General features: G+C 45.5%; 1 protein-coding gene and 1 pseudogene across 1 annotated transcript; one reads left to right on the forward strand and one right to left on the reverse strand.

Moving 5' to 3' along the window:
- Window positions 1-7,486: 7,486 nt before the first annotated feature.
- Window positions 7,487-10,304, reverse strand: LOC123168299 (uncharacterized). The gene is made up of 7 exons (XM_044586170.1): window positions 10,122-10,304; window positions 9,486-9,845; window positions 8,837-9,011; window positions 8,516-8,744; window positions 8,087-8,229; window positions 7,929-7,997; window positions 7,487-7,833 (listed from the first exon to the last, which is right to left on the reverse strand). The coding sequence occupies exons 1-7, from the start codon at window positions 10,178-10,180 to the stop codon at window positions 7,717-7,719; spliced, it is 1,152 nt and encodes a 383-aa protein (XP_044442105.1). The 5' UTR covers window positions 10,181-10,304; the 3' UTR covers window positions 7,487-7,716.
- An 8-nt stretch (window positions 10,305-10,312) lies between these two features.
- On the forward strand, window positions 10,313-11,750 carry LOC123168298 (uncharacterized; annotated as a pseudogene).
- The last annotated feature ends 491 nt before the right edge of the window (window positions 11,751-12,241 follow it).

The following is a 12,241-nucleotide window of genomic DNA, read 5'->3' on the forward strand; positions in this document are numbered from 1 at the left end:
GCCGGAGGCAGGAGGCCAGCACTTCCTCGTCGGATCTCATAGGGACGGGTATCGATGGAGTGCTTCTTTGCTGGATTTCTCATGAAAGGGCCTCCTCCTCGTCGGAGCAGGGGAGGACGCCCTTGCATCAGCCTCGTCGGCGGGAGCGGCGTGATAAACAACGCACGTCTCTCCAAAATTAATGACGAAGCGAACGAGAAGGCGCTGGGTGCAAGGGCGTGCTCATAAACGTTGGCAACTATGAGGTGATTGAGTCTCCCTCGTTATCAACTTCAAGCACGTTATCAACACGATCTACCGAGAGCGAACGAGAGACGAAGACATTCCGGCGAACCCCAATTCCGGCCACCACGCACACCCATGCATGTGCTGGAGCGATTGGATAAGAGGAAGGTAACCAGCATGTGGAAGGGAAGACGCATGGAATTCCTTCCGAAGATTGCCGATCATGGCCTGATTGCTGGAGAAGTCGACTTCCATGCCGCTCACTGCAAAAACATCAATCAGGAGAAAGCAAAATCATTGTCTTTTGTGATTAACATCAATGATTTAATAATTAATTTGATTGTTTTCACTTGTATGCTATGCACTCACGCGAGTCACTTCCATCCGAGCCTGAGAAGAATTCATCTATTCCATTTCAACTTCAGTAGCATGACACCGTCTTCAGCTGGGAGGAGCATACACAAGGGAATTAGGGATGAATGGAAGTCATGCACAGGATCAAGCGGCGCATACAACCATGCATATACCAAAGTCTTGATCTAATTGATATAATAATCAGGTGCTTCTTTCCTATTTTAATACCTTTGGCTCTCGTCATTGAGGCGCACGCAGCAGCACAGATGCATCCACATCGGTGCGCCCAGCTCGCCTAGCAACACCCGCAGCCGTGTTCGCCTTGGCTCCGGCAACATGTGCACCCGCGCCACAAGCCCACCATCGCCTAAGTGCGTGCTTGCCTTGGCCCTCGGTGCGCGACGACGGCTCCTGGCGGGCTATGGAAGCGGCGGCGAACAACCGCTTACAGCGCGGCAACCAACGGAAACGGCTGCGGCTCCGCACAGCTTGTCTCCAGCGCATTCGCGCATGTTCGTGGCTCGGCATCTTGCCGCCGGGCGGTTACAGGCTCTCAAATCCGACCAAGGGATCTACGCCGCGGCCGCCATCTAGCACGGCGGGGATGTCGTCATCGTCTCGTCCTGGTGCTTGGTCTTGTCGAGCGCCCAGGTGTATGCGTCGTTGACGATGCGGAGGTCTGGATCGAAGAGGATCCGATCTGAGGCCTCTCATTCAGTCATCTTCCTTCCCGATCAATGTCCATCTCTCTAAGGAGAATGGGAGCTGGGAAAGGAAAGAGAACGTGAGAGAGGAAGGGGATTGGCATCCATGCATGGGTTTTCTGTCTCTCAGTTAATTTCCTTCCTTTCGAGTGCGTGCAGGAGAAGGAAGGATGTTTTTTCCGTTGCATGGGGGATCGAGGGGAGGTGTAGGGATGTCTTCGCTCCGTCGGACTAAGTAGAAGAATTGAGCGATTTAAGGTAAGGTTAATTAATTTTGATTTGATTTTTAGATATTGACCGTGATTGATTCTTTCACATAAATGCATTACTAAATAATTTGTGCCAGCATGGAAAGTTCTGACCCGTTTAGATTTTTTTTCGTTGTGTGAGAGGGTGACGTGAAACTAAACTGGTGGGGTGGGGGAAGGGGACGAAGAAAAACCAGCGAAAATAAACCGTGGATACTATTCACCAACTCAGACATTAGGAGTAGAGATCGGGACTTCGGTTTCCACTGGGACCGAGCAATGGTACACACACGGGCATCTCATTTACGGGGTCAACGCAGAGGCTGAGGTGGGCTTTTTTGATTGGGTGTAAATCAGGGTGAGGGGCCCACCCAACTGAAATTGGGGGGGGGGGGGGGAGCAATTTTAATTATTTTTTGGGGTAGCAATTTTAATTAGTTGGAAAGAGTCTGTAATAGCCTATAAGCTGTAATAGTCCGTGCATGTACTATTTTTGGACTGGGCATGTCTTCCATGTCTTGATGGTGGCTATCAGCCCTTGCGAGCCCCCAATCCACCTGCTTCCCGTAGTGTTCCCCGAGTTCGTCCTAGATTTCGGAACATGGCTGTCGTCAGTCGAGCAAAAGCTGATGATGAGTCTGGTAAACCGCAAAGGCGACTGGCCATCTCTTCTCATAACGTTCCTACTACTATTTTCTTCCCAGGGCAACGAGAATGTTAACATCACTGGTTGTGACGAAGATCTCACAGTTGAAATCGTCGTCTGCGAGGAGGACGAATATGACATGAATGATATTCTCTCACAAAGCAGACACCGTGACGGTTCTATATACAGTGGTGTGGACTTACTTTGGTGGAAGAGAGAGTATCGTATTGCGGACCGTAATGAGACCCGGCTAGAGGCAATGGCATTGTCAGATGCGGCGAATTGCATCGTCCATGATGGAACTTGCATGACTCATGATGCTTTTAGCATGCTGCAATTTTACTCGGTGGACCCGGCTGAAATACGCGTGGACAGTGGCTTATGGGTACATAGCGATGCGGGATGATATCGATCCATTGCTTAATTATGTAGTAAATATTAGCAGGGATGATCCCATCATTGTGGAGCAGGGTTCTCTCATACACATGACTGGCCCTGAGCGAGGGATAGATATGGCGGATAGTGATCTAATTGAATATGACACAAGGACAGGTGAAGAAGAAATAGATGACCTACAATTGATCGATGGTGCATCAATCATAGGCTCTGAAGGCAAATGGGATAAGCCATTCACATTTCCCATCTCTAGCGATGGTGGTGCCGTCGACATAATTTTATCCTCGACGTTAAATCCACGCTAAGCTAAAACGTCAATCAAATCCTCGACGTTAGCGACTAGATAGGTCATGGGCGGGCTGAAAATTCCAACCTCTCCCAGTTTGTCCGAGATCAGATCGTAAACCGAGTTTCGATCGTACAAGATTGCGAGTTTCCGAATTCAATCTAACGTCTCGCTCACGAGAGTCTTTTCGCTTTCAGCCATGCCCCGATCGAATGTAGGATCCAATGGGAACTTCTCCGAGGTCCGATCTGACATGGCCTCGGGCTCTTCCTCGCCCAGGCTAGATGCTTGGTACGTAGTGGCAGTGCCCGGCTCCAGACTCAAGGTCGGATCCAAGGTAGGTATCGCACCGTCATTCTGGGCCTGGATTAATTCCAAGGTCTGGGCGGGTGTGTTAGTACGATCCTCGATCTAGTCTGACACCAGCTTGAAAACGCAAGTTCACCACAAGAATCCGTGATGTATTCCAGATTTTCAAGTCTAATGATCCGGCCTCGAGCGAATTTCTCGACATGGTCGAGGTGACCAGTCGAATCTGCATGGAGGATAATGCTACCGAAGACAAAAAACTGTAGTGGAAAAAAGGCCAAGCCACAGCCGATGCCATCATCGATCTAGAAACGCCATTGGGTCGCTTCGACTATGCAGAGAGACTTGCATGGGCCACCAATTTTGGAGTTAAATCCGGAAGATCTCGGGTAGGGGGTCCCGATCTGATAGCCTTGACATGATGGTAACAAGAGACACCTTGTTTACCTAGGTTTCGGGCTCTCTCGAAGAGAAAATATCTTACACCTGCTTTGATTGTATTGTTGTGGATGAGATGCAAAGTACAGGTGATCTACCGCGAGATCGTATGTGAATATGTTCGTCCGTCGACGTCCCTAACACCTCGGTTTATATAGATACTAGGGGTGCCTAGGGTTACACATAAGTCGGTTGCATCTAGGAGCAAACGTGCCAGAGACTATCTCTAAACCTTGGAGTATGCGCCACGTCTTCGAGTCGTTCCTTCTTTGTGTTCTTGGGCTAGACAAACGAGGCCCACCAGTTGATGAGTTTAGGGGGGCCCTCGGTCCAGCACAAAGGATTGGTAACCGACATGCCGAACACCCCCTAATCCAGGACTCCGTTAGTTGGACAAAGGGTATATGAATTTCATCTCATCTGAATATAATTTGCCATGGTCATTTGCAATGAGCAATGATACTGAAAGAAAATTGCAAAACAGAGTTCTCTCACTGTTACTTTGAGTGCATTTTTCTCTTGGTGTGTTTTAAGGAAATAACAAGCTTACCTTTTAGAAAACAGGCACAAGGAGCGCCCGACTTTGAATTAATAAATCCAACATAGGCAAATGTTAAGGGAGTCTTACATTATTACATCAACCGGCCCTTACTGGCCAGATGAGCAAATTGGCGATCACAAAACAAGGCACTACTAGTTCGAACGAGCTAACATACAGAAAAGTATCTTCATGAAGAGGCACTTCTATGGAATGCAAGAAGTCGTTTGATCTTGCACAAAACTTTAGAAGCAGCATCACCGTCCTCCCTCTTCCCCGGAGGACTGCTAAAAATAAAGAACCGTTTAAAAATGTAGTTTCTTTTTGCGAAATATTTAAAAATAGTTAACATGGTGAGATGGAAACATTCCTTCAGTAGTCATTATATTACAAGTAGTCCAAAGTGCCCAAGCTAAAGCACTAAATGTACGCCAGGCCAAACGGCGGCCTCAGGCAGGCAACACAGAGAAGCATTAGAGCTTCAGTCATCGATTGTGGGTTCCAAGTGTCACCAAAACATTCTCTGACATAGCTCCATAGGAACTTGGCGAGGGCTCATTGGAATAGGATGTGATAGACATCTTCTGAAGATCCACACAAAACACAATAAACCATTCCCAGACCGTGCCATTTTTGTAGATTAAGTGCCGAAGGAAGACGGTCCAAAGAGGCACTTTCGTAGCCCACAAGGCTTTGGCAAAACACACTACAGGGCCCTGGGCTAATTTAACGTGTAAATATTTAATTGTGAAGTTTCCCGAAGTCTTCAGGTCCCATCTGATCGAATCTTTATTCGTGGAAAGCGAGCCATCCAGGAGAAGACGCAGGCGAAAGAGAGTGCAAAAACCCAATGTTGGCATTGCCTGTGGTAAACACCTTGCTACAAGGACCAAGGTTTTGGTTACCAAATGAGGCGTTTTTACCGAGGGGGACTGATAAACGCGGTTACCACGGTTACCGAGAAATACCGAGAATATTTCGAACAAATTTTATAGTTGAATTTTGAATTCAAATAAGTGAATGAACGAACATTGGAACCACAGAGACCTCTCAAAACAGGAACTAGGTTGCTACCAACACGCCAGAACCAACTCTCATGGCATCAATTAGATCCTACGTACCTTACTATAAATTGAGTGTTTAAATTCAAAAAATTCAAAAAACTGGTATTTTTTGCTTGGTACGGGGATTTACCGAGGGGCACGGAAATACGCGGTAACCATGGGAAATCTTGAAATTTTGACCGGTAACTAAAACCTTGACAAGTACCTCATGATCCGACGCAAAAACAGAAAGTGACGGGAATTTGGCGCAAAGTGGCTTGCCCGAAATCCATGTTGACACCCAGAATTTAGTGTCACGGCCATTCCCTACAGAGAATCTCACGCTAGATTGAAGATCTCTTTGCACTCCCCGCAAAAAAAAAGATCTCTTTGCACTTCTCAATCCCATTTCAGATTTTTTGAATGGTCCCATTCCAGATTTGAGAACCCTTGGTTCTACAGGTAAAGAAAGATCCATTGGGAAAGTATTTAGCTTTAAAGATACACTAGTAGAAAAAGAGGCTTCCATACGCTCCCATTAGTCCCCAAAATAATCGAACCGCGACCAAAGGGGTCTTTAGTCGCGGTTCGGGAGGAGACCCGCGACCAACTATCTGGGCCCAGCGCGCTCGGTCGACAGCTAGCGGACGGGAGGGGCTTTAGTCCCGGTTGGCCTGGCCAACCGGGACTAAAGGTCCTCAAGCTGGCCCGAAGGCCTTTAGTTGCGGTTGGCCAGACCAACCGGGACTAAAGGTTAGTCCTTTAGTCGCGGTTGGCCAGACCAACCGGTACTAAAGGGCCCATCAAACTGTACCCCCCCCCCTCCCGACCGCCTTTTCAGTTTTAGAAAAACCAAAAGAAAATGATGGAAATGTCAAAAAAAATAAAATAAAATAAGTTTCTCATGTGATATGTGGTCTAGTTGTTGGGAAAATTAACAAATATGAATTTCGACTTTATTTGCAAATCTCTCTGGAATTTCTTAAAATGGGCATAACTTTTGCATACGAACTCGGATGAAAAAGTTTTTTATATGAAAAATCATCTACTCGAAAAGTTACATCCGAATTTAACAAGGGAACCCCGTTAAACATTTTCAAAATCCTCAAAAACCTAACAGAAAAAAAGATACTAAATAATGGTCAAACTAATTATTTCAGTTTTTTTAGATCTGGAGAGGCAAAAAAATTCAAACAATGGTCAAACTAATTATTCTAGAATATTAGTGTTACTAAATAATTATTTCAGTTTTTTTTAAATTTTGGTCAAATCTGGTCAAACAGTGGTCAAACAGTGGTCAAACAGTGGTCAAACAATGGTCAAACTAATTATTCCAGAAATATTAGTGTTACTAAATAATTATTGTTTTTTAAAACAATAGTTTCAAACTCAAACAGTGAAATGTGTCACTTCATGCTCAAGCTAAATTCCTGAGGGTTAATAGAATTGACATCCTACTATTGTCAGGAAAACAACAAGTGCAAACTTGGAAACGAGGGAGAATAGAACCCGGAAGTTAAGCGTGCTCAGGCTGGAGTAGTGAGAGGATGGGTGACCGTCCGGGAAGTTAGATGATTTGGAATGATGAGGGGTGATTAGAAATTAGAGGATAAATTGAGCAGTGATGAGGGGTGGTGATTAGAGATTAGAGGTTAAAATAATTCAGAAATTTGAAAATAAAAAAAAAAATTCGCAAAGAAACCAGGTTTAGGGGGATTAAAACCCTAAACCTGCGGAGGAGGACTTTAGTCCCGGTTAGCCACGAGAACCGGGACTAAAGGTCCTCCGCCCCGACGGACCCCTGACGCCCACGTGGACGGGCCTTTAGTCGCGGTTCGTAAGAGGCGTGACTAAAGGGGGGGGGGTCTTTAGTCGCGCATATTTAGTCCCGGTTGCACAGCCGGGACTAAAGGCCTTTGCGAACCGGGACGAAAGGCCCATTTTCTACCAGTGATACAGGCCCAAAGGCCGTCGTCATTCTGCGCAATCTCCCAAATCCACTTAGTGACTAGGACTATGTTGATCTTTGTCAAAATGGAAATCCCTAAACCTCCCTGGTATTTAGGTCTACAAAAGGTTAGCCCATCTAACCATGTGGTATTTACGTTTCTTAGCATCCACTTCCCAGAAAAACGAGCTCTCACTTTGTCAAATTTCATGTGCGCTTCTTCCCCTAAGATAAAGAGACCCATCACAAATGTGGGGATGGCGGAGAGACAGGTGTTGGTGAGCGTAAGTCTAGCAGCAGAGGACACATAAGTTTCCCCTGCCAAGCTACCTAAGTAAGGAATTGGGGATATTGAATGTTTAATATATTTACAGGTGGGTTTTCATGTTTGCACAATCTTAAACAACAGCGTAGTATGCACAACAATACCTTGGAGCCTAGCTGGTACCAATGTATTTCTCCCTCCTTCCTTGGCCATTAGAATTTCTACAGAATTCCTATCTTCCAAATTAGTATGAGACAAATAAAAAGGTGGAGTCACATCTGGCCGCTTCAGTCTTCAACTGTACCCTGCTGGTTCGCTAATGGTGTTGCATGCTGAGGATCTTGTTTTTTTGGGGGCTGAAAAAAGCTTCGGCACGCGGATCATCTTTGAAGCGCCTTCTCATTTTCTCCAAAAAAGTTGGATCATCAAGGCACTAAAGTGAATTCACAACAAGCAGGGAATAATCAGTCAATTAACAAACCATGCTACTAGAGTAACACTATCCACAAAAGATATACTGTATATTACCGCGTATATACGCTTTACCCTAGCCTCCTCCTTAGCTTGCAGCATAGCTTCCTTCTCCTCAGCGTCCAACTATAAAAAGAGGGGAAATGTATGTAATAAGTAGTTAAGCAATAAAATGTTGGACTTACTCACACACACCCATAAATAGATCATCGTACATTCTCATCAGAGCTGCTATCTTGTATATTAGTGTCACCACCGTACGGCAAATATGGATCCAAGTGACCACCAGAGTATTCATCAGCATCATTAGGGTGCTTCAAGTTAACCCTTTTGTTATTCGTACAACCGCGGCAGTGACCTTCATTCAATAAATAAAGGAGACAGAGGAGACAAGTCATTTAACTACCACATAGAAATAGCCCAGACAGAACTACATGAGAATAACTGAATAACTGAAATGTAAAAAAATGTGTGCAATAACCAATAAGTCACTATACATGGCTGTGCAGCTTGAGATATTAAATTTGTTAGGTATAATGTATGGATGAAGGAAAACATAACAAAGGGGCAACCGAACATTGTAATATGAAACATATTTACAATTACATAGTTATTAGCATACAAGGTGAGAGAGTATATAATACCATTATCATTAGGTTTAAACATGTAGAAACAGCTGAGCACAAAATCTTTATATGGTCCTCCCATACGTGTGATTTCTGCAAAGAATAGATTGTCGGTGCCACTGTGCAATTCATCATCTCCTTTATTCCTTGTAGTGAAATTGAGATGATAGTACCAATCATACTTATGGGGGCTGCCCTCACAAACTGACTGGATGCACGCAATATCTTTGAGTTCATATGCGAGATTCTAAAACAGGAAGCATGAGTCGTATCAGTAACTGTTAGATGACAAGATAACAAAGAGAGTGAGGATGTCGGCGGGAGGGAGACAGAGCAAACCCCCAAAAGATTGTGGTCCTCGTTATATTTGTCCAGTAGAGCTTGAACCAATAGGCGAGTATGCTTAAGCCTTTCCGGTTCTAATAACGACTTTGAAAGCTTCTTCCTTGTACCATCAGGCCGGTAAAGAGCCCGCCTTGTAACTCTCTCCGTCCAGGACATCCCATATAAGCACCTAGTTAAGATCAAAGCATGCTATTTGATAAGTAGATTGTATTACACTTCCTGAAAAATGGAGAATGCAAAGTGATTTGAAGTACTCTGTCAAAACGTGTCTAGGCCAGCCAGACATACTGTTAGGTGAATTAGTTGTAAATAGGCATCAAACAACTGCCAGGTCTCTTGAGTTAGGTCATGGTAGTTTGTGGCAGTGGTAGTAATAATGGTATTACCAGTGATCAACAAAATCTAAACTACACTGGACTATTTGCAAGCTTAGAAGTCTAAGTCCAACCTGTCAGCTTTCCGACAGTCTAGTTTGGGTAATTGTCCTTTCGCTGATTCGTGCTCTAGAAATTGTGATAATCTTTTGTGGCCAACTCACAGAAGCATATGGATATTTGGTTTTTTTAACACAATTACAAGTGTGAACGCACAGAATAGGAGACATCAAGTGATGGTAATCTAGAGCAGAGCAGGGAAACTTTACACGTTCTTATCCCGCAGGTCATCGAGATGGCGACCGATAGCATCATCAGCTTCCTGTACGCTCTGGAATGGCCCACCAATAGGAGGATATATGTGGACTGATCCCCGGAGATCAGTTCTGATGATAAATGTCTTGGCCCAATTATAAGGTCTCCGGGACGTGATGGCCGGTGTCCCAGGACTAGGAGACAAACGCCCAGGTGGTGGTGGCGAGAGCCCGACGCCTCTCTCATCAGCAGCTACTGTCTCCACCTGCGGGCAGGAAGAGGAAGTGGCACTGACAGATGATTCCCCCAATGTTGCAGTGTCGAGAGCCTCCTTCAAGAACGAGATGTCTTGTGCTGCCGTCGGCTCTAGGCTCCTGAAGTAGAAAAAAACAGAGCACCAGTTTATCTCAACTTATACGAGATAATAATTCGCATTATCGTGAGGCGCTATAGAACAATACTGTATATATATAGCTATAAGCTGGTAAAACTAGAAATTCGCCCGAAGTAGGGCCGAGCAATCGACCTGAGATCCGACTGAAATTACGGAGTGATCTATGTAGACGAGAAGAGAACCCTCCCTCTGCAACCCCGCAAGCAACCAATTTAATTTATATATCCCCATCCAAGTTCGATCGCGACGGTCTTACCGGGGTTCCGTCGGGGCGGCGAGGCGCACTTCCTCGTCGACGTTTCGGCGGGTGGCCATGGAGGTTGGCCTGGCGGGGTGGAAGAGGTACTCACGCGTACTAGGGTCTGGATCGATATTGCTCGTTGGCCGAGGGGAGGCGATCGGAGGATTTTCTTGTAACGAAAAAGTGCAAGAAGTGATATTCCCGGTATGTATCGGGACTCCGTTTCCGAGTTCTTTTCCAAGTTCTCCTCCGACGCCCTAACGTCGCCACCGCTCCAGCCCTCATCTCGCTCGCGACCTCCCCTCTCTTCCATGTTCATGGCTCGCTGGTGGCCATCAGCCCTTGCGCGGGGAGTTTCCCCGCTAGTGGCGGCCTTCAATCCACCTACTGCCCGTAGTCTTCCCCGATTTCCTCGTGGATCTCGGAACATGGCCGCCGTCAGTCGAGCACAAGCCGATGATGAATCTGGTAAACCACACAGGCGACTGCCCATCTCTTCTGGTAAGGCTATTACTGTTTCCAAGGGCAACGAGAATGATAAGATCACCGGTTGTGACGACGAAGATCGGAGCAGCGTAGCCAAGGATCTCACGGTTGAAATCGTCGTCAGCGAGGAGGACGGATACGCCGTGAATGATGTGCTCGCACAAAGCAGACACCGTGATGGTTCTATATACAGGGGTGTGGATTCACTTTGGTGGAAGAGAGAGTATCGTATTGCGGACCGTACAGAGACGCGGCTCGAGGCAATGACACTGTCAAATCCCACAAATTGCATAATCCACGATGGAACTTGCATAACTCATGATGCTTTTAGCATGCTGCAATTTTACTCGGTGGAGTTGGCTGAAGTTCCCGTGGATGGTGGTTTAGTAGAGCTGTACGGATACATAGCGGTGCGGGATGATATTGATCCATTGCTTAATTATGTCGTCAATATGCAGGGATGATCCCATCGTTGTGGAGGAGGGTTCTCTCATCCACATGACTGGCCCTAAGCGAGGGATAGATATCGCGGATAGTGTTCTAATTGAATATGACATGAGGATCAAGGCTGGTGAAGAAGAAAAGGATGACATACAATTGATTGATGGTGCATCAATCATAGGCCACGAAGGCAAATGGGATCAGCCATTCACATTTCGCATTCCTGGTGATGGTGGTGCGGTTGACATAATTTTATCATGTCTTTTATATGCAGTTGAGGCGACTGTAGAGGTTCTTATATCGGAAGTTCAAAGCAGTTTTAATTTGTCTATCGAATGTTTAAGTAGTGGGTTTGGTGAGGAAATCCGGCTCTTCGATGGTGCGGTTGCTGAATCACGTGGCTTAAAGAGGTCTGTGGTTGCTGTATTGAAAAATTCTTCGATAGATTTGGAGTTCAAGGTTGCTGCACTGTCATCCCGTTCCGACCACCAACATTGTTGTTCTTTCAAGGCTAAAACGCATGGGCATGATAATCAAGAAATAAAGAATGATTTTGCGGTAATCTCGGTGAAGGTGACTTGGTCGACGTTGCCTGCTAGCTTATCTGACTAAGGTTTGTCCGGCTGTACTTCTGTGTCTGTGATTAGTGGGCCAACAGATTAAGAACTTCGACAGTCTTAGGCCGTGGGCTTGTGACAAACTTGGAGTGTAATCAGACTATCGTAGCAAGTCATTAATTACAGTTTTGTCATTTCCTTATCCTTTTTGCATTGGTGATATTCCATCAATGTTACATTAGTGTTCCCATCAACTCCAACCATGTTTTGACATGTAAGCAAACCCACTAAATAAATATCTTTGTTCAATATCCGTGTGTTAGAAAGTGCATGCGTGGTTACTGTAATCTGGTTAGCCGGCAAACTCATGCCGTCTATTAAGTCTTATTTCTTGGAGGATTAGCTTAGTTATACGGAAATCCTATCTGGCGACCGTTCGCTGGGAGAGGGGGTGGCAAATGAACCCCTTCTGATATCAGTTTTAGTTATGAGGCTAGATAAAACGGTGGCAGTTTTAAAAGAAAAATTAGCTTCTCTAATAGAAACTGCTATGTCGCTCTGAAGAAACTGCCACATCTTCACAACTAAAAATTTCAGAGAAATCGTTTGCAAATGTCACACCATCTTGACGAACATTCGCCAGCTAAGGGG

The sequence above is a fragment of the Triticum aestivum genome, chromosome 7D (genome assembly GCF_018294505.1).
Source record: "Triticum aestivum cultivar Chinese Spring chromosome 7D, IWGSC CS RefSeq v2.1, whole genome shotgun sequence".
Lineage (NCBI taxonomy): Eukaryota > Viridiplantae > Streptophyta > Magnoliopsida > Poales > Poaceae > Triticum > Triticum aestivum.